General features: G+C 45.2%; 1 protein-coding gene across 3 annotated transcripts in view; it reads left to right on the top strand.

The window, feature by feature from the left end:
• The window catches only part of SERTAD4 (SERTA domain containing 4), a 96283-nt gene that overhangs the window by 39524 nt on the left and 30539 nt on the right, over positions 1-26220 (top strand). For 2 of the 3 annotated variants that reach the window (XM_089677810.1, XM_089677812.1), the window contains exon 2: positions 23676-23861. In XM_089677810.1, coding sequence (XP_089533936.1) covers positions 23693-23861 — 169 coding nt within the window. In that variant the 5' untranslated portion in view covers positions 23676-23692. Of the gene's footprint in view, positions 1-17126; positions 17599-23675; positions 23862-26220 lie in introns of those variants that run through there. The other variant, XM_089677811.1, reaches the window with a different exon arrangement.

Raw genomic sequence — 26220 nt, 5'->3', positions numbered from 1 at the left:
GCAGCATGAGGAGGCGGTACAGGGGCCCATGACAGATTACGGGCCTGGCAGCAGCATGAGGAGTCGGTACGGGGGCCCATGGCAGATTACGGGCCTGGCAGCAGCAATGGGAGGCCCGTAATCTGCCAGCACCCTATGACAAAATGGAACCCACCAGCAGTGTGAGGAGACCTGAAAGTGGCACATGGCAGAGTGTGGCGATGGAGACAGCAGCAATGGGAGGCCGTACAGGGACCCATGACACACTCTGGACCTGGCAGCAGCATGAGGAGGCGGTACAGGGGCCCCTGGCAGATTACGGGCCTGGCAGCAGCAATGGGAGGCCCGTAATCTGCCAGCACCCTATGACAAAATGGAACCCACCAGCAGTGTGAGGAGACCTGAAAGTGGCACATGGCAGAGTGTGGCGATGGAGACAGCAGCAATGGGAGGCCGTACAGGGACCCATGACACACTCTGGACCTGGCAGCAGCATGAGGAGGCGGTACAGGGGCCCATGGCAGATTACGGGCCTGGCAGCAGCAATGGGAGGCCCGTAATCTGCCAGCACCCTATGACAAAATGGAACCCACCAGCAGTGTGAGGAGACCTGAAAGTGGCACATGGCAGAGTGTGGCGATGGAGACAGCAGCAATGGGAGGCCGTACAGGGACCCATGACACACTCTGGACCTGGCAGCAGCATGAGGAGGCGGTACAGGGGCCCATGACAGATTACGGGCCTGGCAGCAGCATGAGGAGTCGGTACGGGGGCCCATGGCAGATTGCGGGCCTGGCAGCAGCAATGGGAGGCCCGTAATCTGCCAGCACCCTATGACAAAATGGAACCCACCAGCAGTGTGAGGAGACCTGAAAGTGGCACATGGCAGCAGCAATGGGAGGCCCGTAATCTGCCAGCACCCTATGACAAAATGGAACCCACCAGCAGTGTGAGGAGACCTGAAAGTGGCACATGGCAGAGTGTGGCGATGGAGACAGCAGCAATGGGAGGCCGTACAGGGACCCATGACACACTCTGGACCTGGCAGCAGCATGAGGAGGCGGTACAGGGGCCCATGACAGATTACGGGCCTGGCAGCAGCATGAGGAGTCGGTACGGGGGCCCATGGCAGATTACGGGCCTGGCAGCAGCAATGGGAGGCCCGTAATCTGCCAGCACCCTATGACAAAATGGAACCCACCAGCAGTGTGAGGAGACCTGAAAGTGGCACATGGCAGAGTGTGGCGATGGAGACAGCAGCAATGGGAGGCCGTACAGGGACCCATGACACACTCTGGACCTGGCAGCAGCATGAGGAGGCGGTACAGGGGCCCATGACAGATTACGGGCCTGGCAGCAGCATGAGGAGTCGGTACGGGGGCCCATGGCAGATTACGGGCCTGGCAGCAGCAATGAGAGGCCCGTAATCTGCCAGCACCCTATGACAAAATGGAACCCACCAGCAGTGTGAGGAGACCTGAAAGTGGCACATGGCAGAGTGTGGCGATGGAGACAGCAGCAATGGGAGGCCGTACAGGGACCCATGACACACTCTGGACCTGGCAGCAGCATGAGGAGGCGGTACAGGGGCCCATGGCAGATTACGGGCCTGGCAGCAGCAATGGGAGGCCCGTAATCTGCCAGCACCCTATGACAAAATGGAACCCACCAGCAGTGTGAGGAGACCTGAAAGTGGCACATGGCAGAGTGTGGCGATGGAGACAGCAGCAATGGGAGGCCGTACAGGGACCCATGACACACTCTGGACCTGGCAGCAGCAAGAGGAGGCGGTACAGGGGCCCATGGCAGAGTGGCGAAGCGTAAGCAGCTTAAATTGAAGGCCATACAGAGGCCTATGTTAAAAATAATAACATGTTTGGGGCATGATTCATGGCGGATTTAGTCAGTTGTGTCAGGAACTGGTGGTTTGAAATCCAGACTAATCCACGCCTGATTCATTTTCACAAACGTGAGTCTCTCCACACTTTGGGTGGACAGTCGTGTCCTCCGCGGAGTTACAATACCTCCTGCCTAAACACGCGCTCCGATGCCACGCTACTGGCCGGGCATGACAGCCTTTCAAGGTCAAATTCAGCTAGTTGGGGCCAAAGGTCAAGTTTCGTTGCCCAGTAGTCAAGGGGATTGTCTACCTCGGTTGGCAGGGTGCTGTCCAAGTAGGCCCAAGCCTGTTGTTTGAGGTCCTGCTCCAGGTCCACCTGATGCTGCTGCGGCTGGTTAGTAGTTTCCTCACTGCGCTGGTGAAGAAAGCTACTCATCATCGACTGCAGACTGAGGCAGCCGCTGCTGGTGGAGCTGCCACTGCTCCTACCACCCCACCCCTCCCCTGCTGCCATGGCAGCGGAACGCGAGCACACAGGGCCCACAGTGTCTGAGGATGGACGTTGGCGCAGAAAGGCAGAGACCAACTGACTACATAGGTGGTTTTTATAGTACGTTATTTTAGCCTCCCTCTCAGCAGGTGTGAAAAAGGCCACCATTTTTGAAGGGTAGCGAGGGTCCAACAAGGTGGACAGCCAAAAGTCATCCCTCTGTCTGATGGTTATTATTCGGCTGTCGCTACGCAAGCAACCGAGCATGCTATGGGCCATTTGTGCCAAGGAATGCGAGGGACTCCCTGCCTCCATCTCCACAGCATACTGCCACGGTGCGTCTGGGTCCTCTGTCTCCTCCTCCTCCTCCTCTACCAGATGCTCCTGCTCCTCCACTCCTGTCCGCTGAGTGGAAAAACCACCCATTTCACTCAATAATTCCTGAGCACCAATGTCCTCCTCTACCTCCTCCTCTTCTTCCTGTCCTGCCCCCACAGGGGTCATGTGGCGTTGAGATCTGTGCGCCACGTCTACCGCACCCTGACCAGCCATTGTTAACAGCATTTGTTCCAGGACGTGCAACAGAGGAATGACGTCGTTCATCCCATAGTCCTGCCGACTCACGAATAGCGTGGCCTCCTCAAAGGGCCTGAGCAAGCGGCAGGTGTCACGCATGAGCTGCCAATGGCTGACATCTAAGTTACACAGGGGAGTACCTTTATCCGCTTGTAACATCAGGAAATCGGTGATGGCCTTTCGCTGTTCGTAAAGGCGGTCTAACATATGTAGGGTTGAATTCCACCTTGTTGCAACGTCGCAGATCAGGCGATGCTGTGGAATTCCGTTCTGCCGCTGCAGCTCAAGGAGGGTGTGCTTTGCGGTGTAGGAATGGCTGAAATGCATGCAAAGTTTACGTGACATTTTAAGGATGTCTTGCAGTGGGATAGTGGATTTTAGGAACCGCTTGACAACCAGATTGAACACGTGAGCCATGCATGGCGCATGGCACAACCTTCCTTGACGCAGAGCAGACACCATGTTCTTTCCGTTGTCGGTCAACATGGTTCCGATTTTCAGTTTGCGCGGAGACAGCCATCTGTCGATTTCTCTGTTCATTACACTCAGAAGTTCCTCCCCTGTGTGACTATGTTCGCCAAGGCATACCAGGTGCAGCACAGCGTGACACCGTTGCGCCCTGCACATGTGATATGCCGGTCGGGTAATGGGACTTGGCACGGGGGTGGCGGCTGAGGACACGGCGGAAGAAGAGGTGGTAGAGGCGGACATCTTTGCTGGACCAAGGACGTGCAAACGTGGAGGCAAAAGCGGCGTGACCTGTCCAAGTTGCTGGTGCGGCTGTGCCGGCACCACGTTCACCCAGTGGGCCGTAAATGACATGTACTGTCCCTGACCGTAGTTACAGCTCCACACGTCGGCGCTGCCGTGCACTTTGGCAGAGACCGACATGCTCAAAGACTGGCCCACCATCTCTTCTACATGTGAATGCAGGGCTGGCACTGCCTTTTTGGCGAAGAAATGCCGGCTTGGCACTCTCCACCGCGGCTCGGCACAAGCCATCATTTCTCGGAAAGGTGCTGAGTCCACCACTTGGAAAGGGAGGGACTGCAGCACCAGCAACTTGGACAGGAGGACGTTCAGCTTTTGCACCGTCGGGTGCGTGCTCGCAAACTGTTGTCTCTTGGAAACGGATTCCAAGAAAGACTGCTGACGGAATCCGTGAAGAGGAGTAGCAGGAGAAGGAGCATCTGAATGAGCGGAAGATGCCAACGAGCGACAACTCCCCTCAGCAGAGGTGTTGGAGCCTTGACTGGCTGATAGAGGGCGATTGACGTCGGGTGACGGAGCAAGTAACGGAGCGGGTGATGGAGCGGGGGCTGGGGCAGGCAGAACCGCCGTATCTTTATCACGGTTTTCCCAGGCCACCGAATGGCGATGCTGCATATGCTGACGCAACGCTGTAGTCCCAACATGGGCCCCCTGGCCACGCTTGACTTTCTGGCCACATAGTCTGACATACTCTTTAATTAAACGATTCTGTGTCCCTGAGTAATGATTCTGTGTCCCCGAGTAACAATTCTGTGTCCCTGAGTAACAATTCTGTGTCCCTCAGTAACGATTCTGTGTCCCTCAGTAACGATTCTGTGTCCCTGAGTAACGATTCTGTGTCCCTGAGTAACAATTCTGTGTCCCTGAGTAACAATTCTGTGTCCCTCAGTAACGATTCTGTGTCCCTGAGTAACGATTCTGTGTCCCTGAGTAACGATTCTGTGTCGCTGAGTAACGATTCTGTGTCCCTCAGTAACGATTCTGTGTCCCTCAGTAACGATTCTGTGTCCCTGAGTAACGATTCTGTGTCCCTGAGTAACGATTCTGTGTCCCTCAGTAACGATTCTGTGTCCCTGAGTAACGATTCTGTGTCCCTGAGTAACGATTCTGTGTCCCTCAGTAACGATTCTGTGTCCCTGAGTAACGATTCTGTGTCCCTGAGTAACGATTCTGTGTCCCTCAGTAACGATTCTGTGTCCCTCAGTAACGATTCTGTGTCCCTGAGTAACGATTCTGTGTCTCTGAGTAACAATTCTGTGTCTGTCCCTGAGTAACAATTCTGTGTCCCTGAGTAACAATTCTGTGTCCCTCAGTAACGATTCTGTGTCCCTGAGTAACAATTCTGTGTCCCTGAGTAACAATTCTGTGTCCCTGAGTAACAATTCTGTGTCCCTCAGTAACAATTCTGTGTCCCTGAGTAACAACTCTGTGTCTGTCCCTGAGTAACAATTCTGTGTCCCTGAGTAACAATTCTGTCTCCCTGAGTAACGATTCTGTGTCCCTCAGTAACAATTCTGTGTCCCTCAGTAACAATTCTGTGTCCCTGAGTAACAATTCTGTGTCAGCCCTGAGTAACAATTCTGTGTCCCTGAGTAACAATTCTGTGTCCCTCAGTAACGATTCTGTGTCCCTCAGTAACAATTCTGTGTCCCTGAGTAACAATTCTGTGTCTGTCCCTGAGTACCAATTCTGTGTCCCTGAGTAACAATTCTGTGTCCCTGAGTAACAATTCTGTGTCCCTCAGTAACAATTCTGTGTCCCTCAGTAACGATTCTGTGTCCCTCAGTAACAATTCTGTGTCCCTGAGTAACGATTCTGTGTCCCTGAGTAACAATTCTGTGTCCCTAAGTAACGATTCTGTGTCCCTGAGTAACGATTCTGTGTCCCTCAGTAACAATTCTGTGTCCCTGAGTAACAATTCTGTGTCCCTCAGTAACAATTCTGTGTCCCTGAGCAACAATTCTGTGTCCCTGAGTAACAATTCTGTGTCCCTGAGTAACGATTCTGTGTCTCTCAGTAACAATTCTGTGTCCCAGAGTAACGATTCTGTGTCCCTCAGTAACAATTCTGTGTCCCTGAGTAACAATTCTGTGTCCCTGATTAACAATTCTGTTTCCCTGAGTAACGATTCTGTGTCCCTGAGTAACGATTCTGTGTCCCTCAGTAACAATTCTGTGTCCCTGAGTAACAATTCTGTGTCTGTCCCTGAGTAACAATTCTGTGTCCCTGAGTAACAATTCTGTGTCCCTGAATAACAATTCTGTGTCCCTGAGTAACAATTCTGTGTCCCTGAGTAACGATTCTGTGTCCCTCAGTAACAATTCTGTGTCCCTGAGTAACAATTCTGTGTCCCTGAGTAACAATTCTGTGTCTGTCCCTGAGTAACAATTCTGTGTCCCTGAGTAACAATTCTGTGTCCCTGAGTAACGATTCTGTGTCCCTAAGTAACGATTCTGTGTCCCTAAGTAACGATTCTGTGGCCCTAAAGTCTCTTTGGCCCTAACTCTGTCCCTAATACACAGAGGTCTGTCTCTCTTGAACAATTCTGTGTCCCTCAGTAACAATTCTGTGTCCCTGAGTAACAATTCTGTGTCTGTCCCTGAGTAACGATTGTGTCCCTGAGTAACAATTCTGTGTCCCTGAGTAACAATTCTGTGTCCCTGAGTAACGATTCTGTGTCCCTAAGTAACGATTCTGTGGCCCTAAAGTCTCTGTGGCCCTAACTCTGTCCCTAATACACAGAGGTCTGTCTCTCTTGAATGACCGGAGGCTAATGGAGAATTCTAAGATGGCCGCAATTTATAGCTCCACCATTACACAGTGCTGGCTGGCTGGCTGCTGATTGGCTAATGCGATCACATGTCATGAATGAATGCATTATGGGTCAGCGCGCCTTGTCTGCGTGCCTTCCCAGAGATCCCCGCTCCGTCGCCACACATGTCGCTGCCATTTTTGGGAAAATTCGATTCGTGCATCCGAAGTTTGCTAATTTTCGGATTCGGCGCGAATCGAATTTTTCCTAATCTTCGAAACGAATTCCACTTTGCCATGTTCGATTCGCTCATCTCTAGTGATAAGTACCTGGAAGTGTTACTCAGTCACATTACTTTGCTTAAAGTGTTACTAAACCCCAGCCCCTGCATTCACTATATCTGGTCTCCCCGGAACCTGAATTCACTATATCTGGTCTCCCAGGACCCTGCATTCACTATATCTGGTCTCCCAGGACCCTGAATTCACTATATCTGGTCTCCCCGGACCCTGCATTCACTATATCTGGTCTCCCCGGACCCTGCATCCAATATATCTGGTCTCCCCGGACCCTGCATTCACTATATCCTATCTCCCAGGACCGTTCATTCACTATATCTGGTCTCCCCGGACCCTGAATTCACTATATCTGTTCTCCCCAGACCCTGTATTCACTATATCTGGTCTCCCTGGACCCTGCATTCACTATATCTGGTCTCCCCGGACCCTGTATTCACTATATCCTATCTCCCAGGACCGTTCATTCACCATATCTGGTCTCCCCGGACCCTGAATTCACTATATCTGGTCTCCCCGGACCCTGCATTCACTATATCCGGTCTCCCCGAACCCTGCATTCACTATATCCGGTCTTCCCGGACCCTGAATTCACTATATCCGGTCTCCCCGGACCCTGCATTCACTATATCTGGTCTCCCCGGACCCTGAATTCACTATATCCGGTCTCCCCGGGCCCTGCATTCACTATATCCGGTCTCCCCGGACCCTGCATTCACTATATCCGGTCTCCCCGGACCCTGCATTCACTATATCCAGTCTCCCCGGACCCTGCATTCACTATATCCAGTCTCCCCGAACCCTGCATTCACTATATCTGGTCTCCCCGGACCCTGCATTCACTATATCTGGTCTCCCCGGACCCTGCATTCACTATATCCGGTCTCCCCGGACCCTGCATTCACTATTTCTGGTCTCCCCGGACCCTGCATTCACTATATCTGGTCTCCCCGGACCCTGCATTCACTATTTCTGGTCTCCCCGGACCCTGCATTTACTATATCTGGTCTCCCCGGATCCTGCATTCACTATATCTGGTCTCCCTGGACCCTGCATTCACTATATCTGGTCTCCCCAGACCATGCATTCCCTATATCTGGTCTCCCACAGTACACAGAACATGGAAATGCAATTATTTTAGTAAATATAAACTGCTAAATACCTTTTCTTATCAGCGGTTAGAGCAGTCTTGTGACTTCTATTAGTGTCCAGCATAGCACTGGTTAAAGCTTGTAGAAGGAGATTTAATTCTCCCTTTAATGTCCTATGAGGCTGCATAACCCCTGACCCTCTGTCTAGAGAGTGCTGATTGGCCCTGTGCTGATCACATGCACTCTTCCAAGAAAAAACAACTCTCTAGCAATATATATCAAACTGAGCATGTTCAGCTTGCCCCCAACTGTTCTATCAGCAGATGAATTGGGGATAGCAGAAGAAGGGGAGAATCAGAGAAGATAGGATCAAACTCTTTTTTTTTTTTACACAATGCAGAGGATTAACCCCTTAGGTTCCACGGTGAGATAACAAGCATGATTTACTGCATATACAGACTGACAACACTTTTACATGAAAAAATATGCAGTATGTGAGCTAGATCCACTTTAAAGCAGTCTTAAACCCAAAAGACAACATGCAGTGTATTGCAGCATTCCATTCCTTAGATGTGATGGCTCCGCTAGTTTTCTTTTTTAAGCTTTCTTTCTTCTATTATAATCTGGTGATCCAGACAGTAAGTTTGTTGTTTTTCAAAAGAACAAGCTCTCTTGCAGTTTCAGGAATGAGACAACCCATTTACCACTGACAGGGGTCCTTACAATGACCAACTTTTATTTATTGATGGTAAACCTTTATCCCAAAAGTGTAAGCTGGAGTTTGGCTTCACTTTGTTAGTGCCTAAAAATCTGTTAGAACATCTAACACACCCCTTCCCCCAGATTGCCAATGCTGCTGTCTGCTGTGCCCCCTGTGCTCCTTCATCCAGAGTGGAGTTATGTTACTGGCCAGATAATCAGGTAAAAACAGAAGGAAAAAAAGACTAAAAAAGAAAACTAATGCAGCCAGGACATTTAATAACTGGTAAGCTGCAATATATAATATTTTTGGTTTGGGGTTCATTACGGCTTAATGTGTATGTCTATATAGTCTGGGTCCTATTGGTTGCACATTGGTTGTATCTCTGGTTTCCTGGAAGGTCCTGGTGTTCCCGGGCCCGGCAGTGGTGAAAGGGTTTCTTTTCAGGACATACGGCTGGCCTTGGCTCCCGTCCAGCTCCATGTGTGTGCATTTCTCACACGCATACAGTACACAGACTAAACCCCCAGTAATCCTCCCAAGCAGGCCGTCTGGCAATAAGGAGAGCCATTCTTCTGAGGGCTCCTGCAAAGCTGGCCTCAATTTCTGGATGCGGTTCCATTAGAACTGACTCACCCGCATGGAATCCTACCTTTGGTTTTAAATTCCCCTAGAAGGAAAACTTGTAAAAGAAAAATAAAATACAAATAATAGCATCCATCGGGACAGGAAAGGCGCTCTATCTCCGAGTTGATGTGTTTAACCAGCGAGGTTATCCATTCAATGCTTTATTTGTGGAGCGGGACTCCAGCCTGTATGGATGACTTCTGAAAGGGGAAGTGTCACATATTACCGGGCACTACTTACTGATTGCATCATTTTTTATATCATTTTCTGTTCTTACTCTGCCAGGTTGTCATAATAAGATTTAAAGTTGAACTCCAGACACAGAAACACTTTCATTTAAATATATTTCTCAAAAGTCAACAAGTATATAAATCCACTTGAAAGTGTTACTAAACCCACAGCTGTAAAATCAGTCTGTATATGCAGCAAAGCATGCTTGTTAGACTCACGGTGGAACCTAAGGGGTTAATCCTCTGCATTGTGTAAACAGGATGTTTGATCCTGACTTCCCTGATCCTCCACTTCTTCTACTGTCCCTGACTCATTTCCTGATAGAACAGAGGCTTGGAGGCAAGCTGCACATGATCAGTGTGGTGTGTATTGCTAGATAGGTTTTTTTTTTCTTGGGAGAGTGCATGTGATCAGCACAGGGCCAATCAGCGCTGTTCAGGCAGGAGGTCAGGGGTCCTGCAGCCTCATAGACGATAATGAAATCTCCTCCTACAAGCCTTAACCAGTGCTCTGCTGGACACTGATAGAAGTCACAAGACTGCTCTAACTGCTGATAAGAAAAGGTATTTAGCAGTTTATATTTACTAAAATAATTGCATTTCCATGTTGTGTGTACTGTGGGAGACCAGATATAGTGAATGCAGGGTCCTGGGAGACCAGATATAGTGAATGCAGGGTCCAGGGAGACCAGATATAGTGAATGCAGGGTCCGGGGAGACCAGATATAGTGATTGCAGGGTCCGGGGAGACCAGATATAGTGAATGCAGGGTCTGGGGAGACCAGATATAGTGAATGCAGGGTCCTGGGAGACCAGATATAGTGAATGCAGGGTCCGTTGAGACCGGATATAGTGAATGCAGGGTCCGGGGAGACCAGATATAGTGAATGGGGGGTCCGGGGAGACCAGATATAGTGAATGCAGGGTCCAGGGAGACCAGATATAGTGAATGCAGGGTCCGAGGAGACCAGATATAGTGAATGCAGGGTCCGGGGAGACCAGATATAGTGAATGCAGGGTCCGGGGAGACTAGATATAGTGAATGCAGGGTCCGGGGAGACCAGATATAGTGAATGCAGGGTCCGGGGAGAGCGGATATAGTGAATGCGGGGTCCGGGGAGACCAGATATAGTGACTGCAGGGTCCGGGGAGACCAGATATAGTGAATGCAGGGTCCTGGGAGACCAGATATAGTGAATGCAGGGTCAGGGGAGACCGGATATAGTGAATGCAGGGTCTGGGGAGACCAGATATAGTGAATACAGGATCCTGGGAGACCAGATATAGTGAATGCAGGGTCCGGGGAGACCAGATATAGTGAATGCAGGGTCCGGGGTTTAGTATCACTTTAAAGATATTACCTTGTAAAAGTAGTAGTTACATCAGCACTGGGCTGTACACAGTGCAATGCTAAAAACACCCCAAATGCAGGTAGCAAATGCAGTGCATTTGTCTGCACTGGATCACGTGATACAGAAGTACCATGCGATCCGGTTGCTCTGCATTTCGTAAAGTAGTGCATGCAATACTTATGCTGTGGTCCGGCACAATTTCAGCCCATTCAAATAAATGGGCTTAAATGGCACTATACGTGGATCGCATATGATACACACGGGAACGCACAGTGTGTTCCTCTGTGATTCATGATGTGAACCGGCCACTAAAGTATTGAGGCCAGTGAATGAGCATGACAGCCAGAAGACTAGCATTTTCAAGACAGAAGAGACCGACCTTTTTAAATATGGTTTTATAATAGAGCCTTGATGTAGTTTACAACCCATTCTGTGAACTTAATGTGTAATATGTATGGGGTATCCATATCTCTGTGAGTCACTACTTGTGCAAGTCTTCAAAAAATGAAGGCTGGTTGTGCTCCTTGCAGAATATATATATATATACTGTATATAAAACAAAAAGCTCTGCTCCTGTGAACCAAGTAGAATGATTCCTCTCTACGGCAATCATGGTGGTGTACTGCTGGGAAATCCATGGTGGTAAAAAGTGATATGAAATCCAAAATATTACAGCAGAACTAGAAGAGAGGGGAAATATTCCAATGGGGACAGTGACAACGGTCTAAGGTTTTGCCTCTCTTTGGAGAGATTTCCATTTACTTCCTGTTATTTCTGGAAGCATCCCTGGCCATGCGGGATCTCTTGAATGGTGGGGGTTGGGGAAAGACCTGGCGACCTACCCTGTAACATAATTACTAAGAGAATTCATGGAAAAAAAGTTGCTTACGAGTGACGGTCCATGCAATCGCCAAGGGTCGGATACGACTGAATGGATAAATAGATAGATCTCTGGAAGAAGAAGTTAGGGGAAATCTCTTGAAGGGCACAAACAGTACAAAAACCCGACAAAGGTTGTAACTGTCCTATATTCTATCCAAAACAAAGACTGGTCATACAAGGATCAGATTTATTTTATCAGCCAGTAGTATTCCCCTTATCTATACAAGTGAGGGGAATGAAGGACTCCTCCCCACTGTGTTATTGTATTTTGACAGGTGAGACGCCTCCCCTGCCAGAATACACTGATCAGCGCTGCAGCCAATTGGCTGCAGTTCTGCTCAAAGTGAAAATTTCAAAGAAGCCAATTAGAGAGAAGTCAATCATTAGATCAACTTTGGTGGAATGGGAATAGCCATAGATGGATTGAAATTCAGCTGGTCCCTGCTGAAGTGGACAAATGTTGCTCCATCTATGGCCAGCTTTAGAGATTTGGGCTATAGACACCCATTAATGTGTATAATAATAGCTCTGAAAGCTGTTAATATGCTGCGTTTAGAGATCCAATCATCTCTGCTATTGGAAAGTACATAAGAAGCTTCCTTAGACTGGAGTTCCTCTATAATTATCACCCTGTTCAAGCCTCTCCAGCAGCGATGGTGAGAAATTTAGGAATTAATTAGGACTTTACATTCGTGGGACTTCAATCACAGTGAAAAGCGGAACCCTGGATGTCTTGTTCAGTAGCTCGCCTTTGCAGATTGGTTTATTAAATAACAGTCATGTAATACAATCCCTGTGCGGATTAAGCCGAGTTCCCGGCAGTAGTCTTCGAACTCCACCATTCTACAGCGCTGATTACACAATGAACATAATCAAAGCGCAATAACAGAAGCCGATTTAAAGGTACACTGCATTAAGGCATGCAGATCTGGCATGCAGAGGGGCTCAAGGCGCAGAGCTTACCTGGTGACCAGCTTTTATCTTCACATGGCTCGCAATCAGCATTCAGATTCATCCTGAAGGTGTTCATTAGGGTGGAGGTCAGGGCTTTGTGCAGGCCAATCAAGTCCCTTGACACCAAACTCATCAAATCATGGCTATGTGCCAAAAAGAGGTTTAGAAAAATAGAATGAGGACTTGAATGGACTCACCAACATTTTAGACAACCAAAAAAATCTATGTGGAGTCTGCTATCAACTCTCCTTTCTACTGCAATCTTTTGACATGTGCAGATCAAAAAATGTGTTTAGTTTTAGCTCGATTTGTTAAGTTACTAATTTAGTTTAGTTGCATTCGTAATAAAATTTGTTTTGTTTACTTTAATTTCATATATTCGTTTTTGACCAGATTTGAATTTTTCCAATGGATTCGATGTATTTGAATTGAATTCAAATAAAAAATATCGAACCAGTCCAAATTAATTGTGTGGAATAGCTGGTTCTATTCGATTTGAAATTCTAATTTCGGAACACGGCTATATTCTTTCTATTATATCCTATTCTATTCAAAATTTAAATTTTGAAATTCAAGTTTTGGAAGATGGCTAAATTCTTTCTATAATTTTATTTTCTATTCTATTTCTTTATTTTCATTTCTATTCCATTATATTCTTCTATTTTATATTCTATTCTTCTATTTTCTCTTCTATTCGAAATTCAAATTTCGGGAGACAGCTATATTCTAATATTAATACTCACAGGGTGTAATTTACTAAAGCTGGAGCGTGCAAAATCTGGTTCAGCTCTGCATAGAAACCAATCAGCATCCAGGTTTTATTGCCAAAGCCTAAATGAACAAGCTGAACTTAGAAGCTGATTTGCTACCATGCACAGCTGCACCAGATTCTAAGTACATCAGTTTTAGTAAATCTATCCCAATCATTAGGAATTCAGCAATAGTCCAAAATATTTTATATTTTGAATCTGTTTTCAAATTCGATTTAATTTTTTAAGTTTTTTCTACTTCAATTCAAATTTGGATGATTCATTATTTTGGACAAAATTTTGTTTCATTATTTCAGATTCTTTACTACTGTAATTCCTAAATTCGGATACATCCGAATCTCCAAATAATAAAAATTATGTCCGAATTTTAGTTCGCAATGAAATGAACTGCACATGTCTAGCAATCATACACTATGGTTAGAGGTGGTTATTTGCCACTGACCACAGTGTATGATTGCATTACAAAGGAGAGTTCATATGTGATCACTTTACCAACAATTAAAATCATCTTGTCTATAGATAGAAAGCTGAGTGAAGTTGTTGACCTTTCAAGGTAGCAATGTCCCCGAACAGGCTGCCAACTGATTTTAGTTGCAAAAAATCATGCCAAAATAATGCTAGTTCCCTAGACCAGATGTCGTCTGTATACACAGTACATTTAGCTGTTAGGTAATCTTACCCTGTGTTGCCCAGGGGCCACTGAACCCCAGATTCAGCAGACATGCCTCACCTCCCTGATGAAGCACTAGCACACCAACTGCTGTCTTCCTGTTCACTGTTGGTCTCCCAACACCTGTAGAAAAGAGCTCCCAGTCCATTGTAACATAGCATTGGGTTGTGTCAGAGCTCGGAGATTGGGCTTAAAGTGGCTACATCAATTGAAAAGAATTTCTAAAAATAATGCTTGTAAGATAAGACTCTTAATATTTACCTCTGCAAAGGGAGATGGGTCCTCACTTCACTCTTGGCTTCAGATCACATCCAACACACTTCTCAGTGTGTTGAATGCCAGGAAGCTAACAGTGCGCTGCCCCTGTTGCACTACTGTGCTGTGGCTGCAGGAAAAAGTGGTGGAGAATCCGGGCAACCAACATACCAGGAAGTATGTTGTATTTGAAGACTCTGACGGAAGCCATAGATCTTGAAGAGGGCAATGTGGGGAGTTACCACTCTCTGGAGCTGTAAGTGTTAGGAATCTCCTTTGCCATGCAGTTTTTTTTCAGAATTTGTTTTAATGTCACCATTTATTATTTTAATGCATGATAAATCACTCTTGGCCTCATATCACATCCGACACACTTTCCAGTGTGTTGAATGCCAGGAAGCTAACAGTGTGCTGCCCCTGTTGCACTACTGTGTTGTGGCTGCAGGGAAAAGTGGTGGAGAATGCGGGCAACCAACATACCAGGAAGTATGTTGTATTTGAAGACTCTGATGGAAGCCATAGATCTTGAAGAGGGCAATGTGGGGAGTTACCACTCTCTGGAGCTGTAAGTGTTAGGAATCTCCTGTGCCATGCAGTTTTTTTTAAGAATTTGTTTTAATGTCACCATTATTATTTTAATGCATGATAAACAGTGTCACCAGCAGCAGATAATATTACTTCGCTTAGTCATTCAGCCACTGGAAGTGAGAAGGTATACCCGACACCATGGAAAGGTTTCTTCACCGTGAGAGCTGTGAAAATGTGGAATAGACTCCCTCAAGAGTTGGTTCTGGCCAGCTCCGTGGATTGCTTTATCAAAGTAATGGATTCTTTCCTAGATACACAGAATATAACTGGATACTAACATTTATAGGTAAAGTTGATCCAGGGAATATCCGATTGCCTCTCAGGGGATCAGGAAAGAATTTGTTTCCCTGCAGGAGCAAATTGGATTATGCTTTGCTGGGTGTTTTTGCCTTCCTCTGGATCAACTGTGGGTATAGGATTATAACTTTTTTTTTATGGTTGAACTGGATGGACTTTTGTCTTTTTTCAGCCTGACTAACTATATAACTATGTAACTTTTGGGTATAAAGGAGTATTTGACTCACTCCCCTTGATTGGTCCACCTCTGACAAGCCAGTGTGGAACTTACACAGTACTTTGCCACCTCACACTAGACACCTGAGCAATGTGGAGCAAAGAAAATTGCATATGTGCTGTTGGGAAGTTAATTGACCGTATTACCTTAAAATGGAACCAAACCCATCAATTTAACACTTTCCCAAAACAGTTATGTTCAAGGCATGCCTTTTAACCGCCTCCCGCCTGCCATATAAGGAAATGACGGGCGCAATGCGGTTCTCTCGTTCTGGGAGGACGTCATATGATGTCCTCCCACTCTAACCGTGCGTGCGTGGCTCCAGTGGCGTGCAGTGCGGCGATTGGTGGTGCGCTGTGTCCCTCAGACACAGCAGATCACTGATCAACGGAAAGAGCCAATGTAGCGTTGAAAGCTGAAAAGTGGCCTCGGCAGGAAGGGGGTATAAGTGCCCAGTAGGCAAGTGGTTAAAATAACTGTCACAGCTGCTCATTCTCCCAACCCAACTGTCAAACCATCAAATGGCTGGTGCCATAACCCATCACATGTGCAGCACCATGGCAGTTGCAGATCAAGCAGATGGCTAAGATGGCAGCTTCCTTGGGTTTAAAGCAAAGGAGGCTTTAGTTCCACTTTATGCTGGCCCGTACACTGCTTGAATTTTGACAGATTGGCTGATATGTGGGTGGCCCTGTTAGCACCACCCAGCTAAAAAAAAAGGTGTGTGGCTACCTTTACCCTGCATGGACAAATGAAAGAGTTACTTTAAAGAATATGTAAACCCAACATTTTCCATTATATTCAACATCATCAACATCATATTCCTGTTATATGCCTGCTGTACCATGTACTTGTATGAAAAGGTTTCTTGTCCTCTTTGTATTTCTTCATTTGTGTGAAATATTTAGTGTTCTACCAGTCCCTCTGCTTTCCTATTAAAAACTGACCACACTAGGCATGAGAACAAACCGTGGTCAGTTGTATAGCTGTGCTGGGAACTCAGCCTGCTCTCCTCCAATGATCAGACTTGTCCTGACACCCCCCTCCCATCTTGCACAGCCATTCACTGGGAAGATATGTGTGCTGCTATCTCTCCTCCCCCAGCTCTTATGCTTTTGAGAACAAAGGGGATGCGCTCACTTATAAAAAAAAGGGGAAAAGGTGTTTATGAAGTTTTTATATCTATACACAAATGTTTTACCTTTCATTTCTATTTTATACTGAATGGGTTGTTTGACGGTTGAGGATTTATATACTGTACATTTTAAGGCAAACCTGACGCAGGAGTTGCTGTAAAGCAGCTGCCATAGGATTTATTAAACTTTATCCTTCCACCAGGGACAGGTGACACTCCCCCCAATAATGCAGCACTGGAGTACCCATTCACCCCAACCACATGTGACAATGATGGTATGCTGCTTAGGTGTGCCTATACACCCAAATCCACCTAATCCTTTTTTTTAAAGGATGTTCCAATGCAGGTATACTGATAGTGCCTGCTATGTAAGTGCACTTTTAATTCATTGCGTGTGTTTGGACCAATTGTTGCCTTTAAAAATATTTGCCTGGAGTGCTCCTTTAAATCAAACACAGAATTGGCACCTAAAATGGCAAATGTGGCTTTCCTCTTTACAACCTTGCTGAGTGCACAAGATGGTGTTATACTGGAAATAATGAGTTGTGGAAGTGTGCGGCAATGTAGCGAGATGAAACGCGGCTTAGTGTACAGGAAGGTGAGGATAAGAGTGGAACAGGGAAATGCAGAGGGAGGGGGGACAGCACAATAGGCACGTCTAATGAGAGAGAGAAAGCACTATTGAAAGTCGGAGGCTGAGTGTCGGATGACTAGCTCCCAAACCCTACTCCTGTTTAATATTCCTCCCTGCTCTCTTCATGTTGTGCTTGGCTCCTGTGGGATTGGAACTCACGTCTTGGAACCGAAGCCAATTTTCTGTCTTAATCTCACAATGTTTTGACTGGAGGCAGATCCAGTTTAGTCCGAGTGGAAACTACCAAAGCGCAGCTCTGCTCTTCATAAAGACGACGGAGAGACGGGTCGCTGGTCGCTGGGAAAAGATGACATAGAAGTGACCTGACGGGAACAAAAAGGACTTTTAAGTCAATCAATGCATTCTTTTTTTTTCTTTTGTATCGGGAAAGGGTCGTGTTATTTACCGTGATAGCAAATCTTTCCAGCGACTGTTTCCTTGTACTGCTCTGCAAGAGGACTTTCCTTGTCTTGTACCTGGAGAATACGCGAGGTTAGTAAGAGATATGTGCATTGGTTACCCTGCTGTGTAAACACCAGACAAAGGCAACTCATCAGAATTTGGCTTTCCTAGCACCAATTATGAAATCTAATGGGTATTTTCGGAGCGTCAATGTGTTCTGTGTTCATACCTGGAGGTACTTGTTTCAGCTCTACAAGGTGTTTCTGAATGGTGCAATCAGTGCAATGGGGAAACCTTACAGCAAGTAGAACATCACATGCAAAATTCATTGTAGTGGTTATTTTTGAGTGATTTAACTCAAATAGTTGCTTATATATAATATTTATATGAAAGACAGATGTGGAGAGAGAGACATAGACAGATAAATAGATACATAGATCATGCACATAAAAAAGTAAAACAAAATATGTAGTTTTTTTGTATTTAGTTTAAACACACATGAATTATTATATGATATATTTCTGCTCAACAACAAAAAAATTTTTATTTTACAAAATACAACTGCAAATTTACAAATATTACAATACACACTGGTGCCATTTGGATTGTATGTAGTGGCAGGTAGGATGTTTTTTCTTAGTAAGATGCAGATTTTCTGCATCATGTACAAGGTATACGAAACAACATATAAAGAAAATAGGGGCAAAGGTGGAATTTTCACCTATAGAAAGTAGTCAGGTTTCACCTGTCAAGGACTCTGATTGGTCATTATGTTAACCTCGTCATCAATGGACCAGCTGCCCATGTTTCAGTGTTTGGAAATGATCATTTAATACTGTGATCTATATATATATATATATATATATATATATATATATATATATTCTTGTGTTTGGAAATTATCGTGTGTGTGTATATATATATATATATATATATATATTCTTTATTCAATATATATATATATATACACATACAATAATTTCCAAAAACAAGAATATATATATATATATATATATTCAAATGTTATACCTGAGCACTTAAAGTGGACCTGAACTTAGAAAGTGAAAATCTTCTGCTATAGGGAACTTCTAGTAAGGGTAATTATGCCTGAACTGCATTCTAATAAGTCTACCGTTTGTCCTGTACTCTTGAAGAAAAATAAAAGTGTACACCTGTACTCTGAGACTCATAGCTGTGTATCTGCAGTTGGAGATCTAAGGCACTGCAGCTTCTGATTGCTAGTCTCACAAAATACGAAATGAGATTTGGTGATGCCACTACTGCGCTGCTCACTGTTTTCCTTGCTGGAGAGAAAGCTACACCTGGGGACCTGCAGTACAATGATCTGCCTTCTCTCCACATCGTGCTCGATTCATTATGTGGATCTGTGCTTTCTGAACCTCTCCTGCTTGACTATTTCTCTGTCAGCCATCAGATCAGCAGTTAGCAGTGGGTGACTATGATTTGAGAAAGCAAAGCTCCGCCTGTATCAAGATGGTTTCTACACAGAGACATAAAGCGTAAAAAGACTTGGTAAATCAGCAGTGAGGTAAAGATCAGCTGCAGGAGGACCACAGACAGTACTGGTGACTAGTCCTTTCCCTCTTGCCTGTTTTGGGCACAGCTTCCAGAGTTCAGTTCTTCTTTAACACTTAGCCATCCCACAAGTAATAACCTAATTTCTACCCCAAATGCTCAATCCTTAGCTCTAATCCGTTAACGCCGTTACACATTAACTGACCATAAAACTTAAGTTTAGCTCTAAAGTGAGTCCCTAATACGTAGGCTTCATTTCCTACAAGAATTAGCTATTCTTGCTGGTGGAGAAACTAGCTGCAAACACAAGATGGTGCGAACCACCACGGCTAGTAGAGGCACTGCCAGATTTATACGCCTTACAAACCCGTAGCCAGTGCTGCCGTGGCTCTCTAACAGTTCATCCAAGCAGTTACCTGAGAATAGGGAACCAGACTGGCCCTGAAAGCAGACAGTTTGATCTTGAGATGCCATTCCTGGCCAGATACAAACCACAGCCACAGCTAATTGTTCTGCTTGATTGAGGCCATAGCTCAGAATCACAGTGATGTTTAGCCACATCTGAATGCAGATGCCTTTCTGTCCTCATTTGCCCATCTGAACAAGACCTTAAAGCAGATGTCCAGGTTTTCGTGAAAATTAAATAATTTGTTTGGACGAAGCTTGTCCAAACTAACTATTTACTTCACTAACATGCAGTGGCTGTAGTCTCAGCTACACACAATACAGCGCTGTGTTCCAGCATAAAGTAGGGAACTTCCTATCCCATTCTCAGTACAAATTCGAGTCCACTCAGCCATTACCAGGGAGCTTTGTATTCTATGAATAAATGCAAACCTTCCTCTGTTTGGCAGAGGTGGACAGGAAAGCAGATGACGTCACAAACTCCGACTCAGCCAATCAGAGGAAGCTTTGTTTTCATTCATAGAATACAAAGCTCTTTCTGAATGGATGAACAGCACTCAGTCTGACTCAGTTTTGTTCCGGGACTAGGACAGGAAGTTCCCGTTCCACTGGAGGAGCACAGCGCTGTATACTGTATGCAGGGCCAGACTGACAACTCATGGGGCCCCTGGGCAATAGGGGATCATGGGGCCCCTGTGTCCTCGCCCACACTTAAACCACACCCAAAAAAGCCTATGAAAGGTACCAGGGGCATCTCATGGGGCCTCCTACTGACTCCGGGCCCCTAGGCACTGCCCAAGAGCCCGAATGGTCAGTCTGCTCCTGACCAGGGATGGACTGACCATTTGGAAACTCTGGCACTGCCCGAGGGCCTGGGGTCAGTAAGGGGCCTCATGAGATGCTCCTGGTACCTTTTTCATAGGCTTTTTTGAGTTTGGGCAAGGACACAGGGGCCCAATGATCCCCTCTTTCCCAGGGGCCCCATGAGTTGTCAGTCTGCCCCTGCTCCTGACTGAATGCAGCTGCGGCTATACACAGTTCATATTAAGCTCACAGCCATTACATCTGCTAGTGAAGTAAATAGTCCATTTAGACCAGCTTGGTCCAAACAAACTCTTGATACTTAACTAAAATTTGGAGTTAGGCTTTAAAGTGTATGTCAGGGAAGAATTAAAAAGAAACGTCCTCATTGTCAGTGATTACTGCTGCTTTCTGTATTCTCCTAGATTGTAAGCTCGAAAAAGCAGGGCCCTCAATCCCCTCATGTTTTGCATTGTATTGGTATTGTTCTGTCACATGTTCTGTCCCCCTTTGTAATGTACAGCGCTGAGCGAACTATTGGCGCTTTATAAATCCTGTATAATAATAATATAATAATAATACTCTACACCACTATGTATTACTGCTGTTATCTGTATGTTCTCTGAAAACTCCGAGAACATACAGAATAATGTGACATGCCCAGTAATTTTACAAGTACATACATATTTCCCAATGTTTTAGGCCTCATGTACACATGAACTCCCCTAGACGTTTAGCTCTCCTGGCAGCAGAAAAACGCTAAATGTGGCAAAAAAACACAGAGCCGCGTTTAGCCACGTGTTTAACGGCGTTTAGAGATTGGATGTTTATTCATTTGATTGGCCAGAATATTTTCCATTGACATAAATAAATGCCCAATTGCGTTTAACGTTTTTGTCCAAAACGTTCCTCTTCTGAATGTGATTCTTCTGCGTTCTAAACTCTGCTGCGCCTAAACTCTGGTAAAAGCCTTGGAGTACATGGACACATAGGCTTCTATGGAGTTGAGTTCAGGGGCTTTGACAAAAAAGCTCCTAAACTCACATTTAGGAGCAGCAGTGTACATGAGGCCTTATCCCTTTATTGACCCTGCAAATAGCAAAAAATACCTGTTGACCCTGGCTAAAATGTAGACTGGTGTCAGCCCTGCCTACTTGCCTCTTGCCAGAGTATACACAACCACCCCTATTCCTTACCTCTACAACATAGGGAGCTATAGTACACAGGTCATATGGCAGCTCAAAATTTCTGGAAGGATCAGCAGTTATTTTTCTTCTCACACTGACATAACAAAACACTGGTCTATTTAACAGACCAAATGGGGGCAAATAAAAGAAGTTCATTTTTGGGGATTACAGACACTTTAGCTTTACCTTGACACTTAACCCTTAACTATCCTCCTACAACCAAACCCTACAACTGAATTAAACCCCCTAATCTCTTACTCTATCTATGGCCTATATTAACCTCTGGTAACCACTAAGATTAAACCAACCACCATCTGTAATATACTCACCTTTCCCCGTGTCTGATGCAGTTGCACAAAAACCAATCACAGTGATCGTGGGAGCAGTCATCTGCTGAGGAATTTTAGAAAATACCTTTTTTTTTGTAAGTTTGAATCTTTTGAGTGAACACAGGTTCACTGGATGACACTTCACTGTTCAGTAATGAGGAATATAATTGCGTTTATGTACATAAAATAATAATAAAAATGTAAATAGAGTTTTTTTATCCTTTTAATACACACTAGTGATTATATGAATAGGTTGGCCTTTAATTCTAATATATAACAACTGCGTGTCCTGTCCATTATTGACCACTAAGTGCATGTAAGTGTCTAATACTTTTTCATATATATTGAGATATTTATGGCTGGCTTCCCACTTGGGCCTTTATTTGGCATTTATTTTTTATTACAATTTGCTGACTTCTACTAACCCTACAATTCTATCTGGATTCTGTTTCATGATTTTTGGTCCACAGGATCGAAAATACAATTAAACAATCAAAAAGATATTTACCATCTGCATGCGACAGTTTAGAAAAAGTATTTACATTTGATTAGAAGTGCCCCCAAGGTGGAACAGAAATCATTCATTTGACATAACAAGGACAGGTAAGTTTATAGAACACGGTTGTATTATGCCGGTGTGTTACGTCGAGCCAAGCCCCTGCGGTCAAATGATCGGTGAAAGGCCAGTCACATTGGCACATAGAAGACTGATTTGTGAACAAATACAGGAACCATTATTATTACTATTACAGGTATTTATATAGCACCGTCAATTTACGCAGCGCTTTACATATAATGTTCATTCACATCAGTCCCTAACCCTCAAGGAGCATACAATCTGAGGTCTCTAATTCACATTCATACATACTCCAGAATTGAACTACTTTCTGATCAAGTGATAATGGGATAGATTTACTAAAAATGGAGAGTGCAAAATCTGGTGCAGCTGTGCATGGTGGCCAATCACCCTCTAACTTCAGCTTGTTCAATTAATGTGGAGTTCCACTCAAAAGTGGAAGCTCCGCTTGTTTGCCTCCTTTCCCTCTCCACTGCCATATTTGGCACCTTTTGGGGAGGAGCGATGTTTTTGACAGGTACCCACTCCTACTTCTGGCTTAATACGCCCCCCTCCTTCCTCCCGCAGTCTCCGGGGATCCTTTCACAGGTCCCAAAAGACTGCCGGACCAATGAGAATACACAGCGCGACTGGTGCATGCGCAGTGGGCACCCAGCTGTGAAGCCGCAAGCTGTCACAGCCAGGTGCCCACATTTGTGATGCCGATGCTGGGGAGAGAAGAGGCAGAGAAGGGACGGCACGGGTGAGCACATCGCTGGACCCTGGGACAGGTAAGTGTGTGTTTATTAAAAGTCAGCAGCTACAGTTTTTGTTGCTGCTGACGTTTAATAAACACAAAACTAACTGGAACTCCGCTTTAAGCTTTGCTGAAAAAAAAACCTAGAAACTGATTGGTTTCTATGCAAAGCTGTACCCAGGGGCGGACTGACAACTCATGGGGCCCCCGGGCAATAGGGGATCATGGGGCCCCTGTGTCCTTGCCCAAACTCAAAAGAGCCTATGAAAAAGGTACCAGGGGCATCCCATGGGGCCCCCTACTGAACCCGGGCCCTAGGGCAGTGCCCGAGTTTCAGAATGGTCAGTCCGCCCCTGGCTGTACCTGATTTTGCACTCCCCAGTTTTAGTAAATCAATCCCTATATCTCTTAGTATATGAAGGTAATTTGTCCCTCGCATCTGTCCTGCAATATTCTGAAATCCTATTGAGGTTAGATGTATATTTAGTGTTTATTCTACTTTAGAAGACGATTTTGGGGTGTATTACTTTTCACAATACTGTTATTTGTAACTGCCTGCTGTCAATGCTTACACCCTGCTTTGTGTCTATTTGCAGATCGCTGGTTATAAGAGATGACTGTGGTTCTGTCCATGAACAGATTCTGCAGCCCCATTACCTCTGAGGGTGCTACTGACATTGTGGACTATAGGAGTGTGTGGGAGTCCCAGGACAACGCAGACAGATCCTCCACCTCTCTCCATGCCCAGCACCAGGAGTACAGAATATGTGACCCTTCTACAGGTACGTGGCTGCTGTACTGATCCAACTACGAGAATACACTAATGGTGTTTTATATGACAGGTTGGGTTTTATTATTATACTGGGAGAGAGTATACAAGATCCTTGACAGAAACAGGACCAAATTATTTTTTTCTTGCAAAATATATAATGCCAAAAACTGATGCTGATTTTGTAGATCTCTCAAGGACCATGATGGGGGATAACATTGTGCCTGAGATCCAAATTCTGCACACATGCTGCAGTTCCCTCCTGACGACATCTCACGCTTCTTGTTTAAAATAAGAAACCTTACCTTCGTTTTTATCAATGTGTTCTGTTGTACAGGGGCAAAGTAAATGTAGTATTTTATGCCATCTTCCTATGGGCTGTCTAATGCTAGCTGTGAGGTTGGACAGGGCACCCCTCCTGCGTCCACAGATGTCCGACAACACAGCTAGCAAGAAAACGGCTGCTTTGACACGTGGAACTGTCATGTGTCTTCACTGCACTTGCTCAAGACAAGGAATGCAGGGGAGGGGGATTGTTATCTAAAATGTTCTAGGCAAGTAGTATAGAGTGCACATCAGCTGCTAGATGGAGATGACCCTGACTACTGTACATTACACTTATGTAGGCTACAACAAATTTTTTTACAAACTGACAGTGGAAAGAAGATGAAATTTTAAGAGACATACTGTAATATGAACCTGATGTCTACAGTTTCTGTACTTTAGGTTGTTATTGGGTACATTACATTAATACAATATTTTCTCTATAGAATCTGTAAAGTTTTCTTTTGTTTCATTTCTTGTATCTTTTGTAAGCAATATAAGAAAGCTTCATTGTAATTTTCTTTCAAGATCAAATCAGTATTATTTTGATCTGTTGTCACAAGGCCCTTAGTCGGCATGGGCACATAGACCGATGCCTACTCTGCCTATTTGGTAATCTGGCACTGCAGGCAAGAGCTTAGAGACAGACAAGGGCGGACTGACCATTTGGAAACTTTGGCACTGCCTGAGGGCCCGGGGTCAGTAGGGGGCCCCATGAGATGCCCCTGGTACCTTTTTCATAGGCTTTTTTTAGTTTGGGCAAGGACACAGGGGCCCCATGATCCCCTATTGCCCAGGGGCCCCATGAGTTGTCAGTCCGCCCTTGGAGACAGAGAAAAATTAAATCAGTCAAATCTGCCATCTCCATTCTATCGGCATTGTCAGAAGGATGAGGAGTGCCCTGTCTGACCCCACCGCTAACCATAGACAGCACATGCAGTACTTTGTTCCCTGGGGACAGACCATAACATAGTAATGAAAGTGGAAAGATGTCTTCTTTAAAAAGAAGGTGGGTGGGAATAGAAATAGCAACTGACAGAGAGGTTGATGAGGTTGATGCTGGAGCCCCCAAGAATAATAAGAAACCAATGAGTAATGCAGCCTAAATCAGATTCTCCCTTTAACTTTATCATAGATTGACTGAAGGTTTTCAGTTAGGTTAGCTATGCCATAACCCAGGGTTTCTCAACCAGGGTTCCTCCAGATGTTGCTAGGGGTTCTTTGAACAACAAACTAATTCTGCCTCTCAGCTAAAAAGATCAATAGGACAGCACAGTGGCTAAATAGTTAGCACTTCCGCCTGGCAGTACAAAGGTCGTTGGTTCAAATCCCAACCACGGCACCACCTGCCTGGAGTTTGCATGTTCTCCCTGTGCCTGCGTGGGCTTCCTCCGGGTACTCTGGTTTCCTCCCAGACTCCGAAGACATGCTAGTAGGTGAATTGGATCCTGTCTAAATTGGCCTTAGTATGTGTATGTATGAATGTGAGTTAAGGACCTTAGATTGTATGCCCCTTGAGGGTTAGGGACTGATGTGAATGTACAATATATATATATGTAAAAGCACTGTGTAAAATTGACAGCGCTATATAAGTACCTGAAATAAATAAATCAATGGTGTCCATGAGAAATGATCTATTTGCAGAGGGTAATTCTTCCCACTGACCATCACACTAATGCATTATGAGATGTAGATATAATCATTTTTAGCAGGTGTTCCCTGAGACTGGAAAATAATTTTAAGGTTCTTTTTTGTTGAAAAGGTTGAGAAAGGCTGCCATAACCAATACCTGGGTATGGTATAGCTAGTAATAGTTAGCCACATTTAACTAGATTTGTCCTGTATTGTTGAGATGTTTTGCTTTTTTAGTTCTAATTAGTGTTGGTAACATTTATATAGATATAAAAATGATCACATTGTAGAAATTACAAACATGAACAGCAGCAGGTGCATAGAGCACAGTCTACAATAACTTAAAGCGGAGCTCCACCCAGAAGGGGAAGTTCCCCTTTAAAGACTACTCCCCAACTCCCCATTAAGGATTGGCA

Source organism: Staurois parvus, unplaced genomic scaffold (assembly GCF_062004578.1).
Source record: "Staurois parvus isolate SC_StPar_1 unplaced genomic scaffold, SC_StPar_1.0 ptg000192l, whole genome shotgun sequence".
Taxonomy (NCBI): Eukaryota; Metazoa; Chordata; class Amphibia; order Anura; family Ranidae; genus Staurois; species Staurois parvus.
Note: the sequence above shows the minus strand (reverse complement) of the source record. Positions and strands in the feature narration are given on the sequence as shown.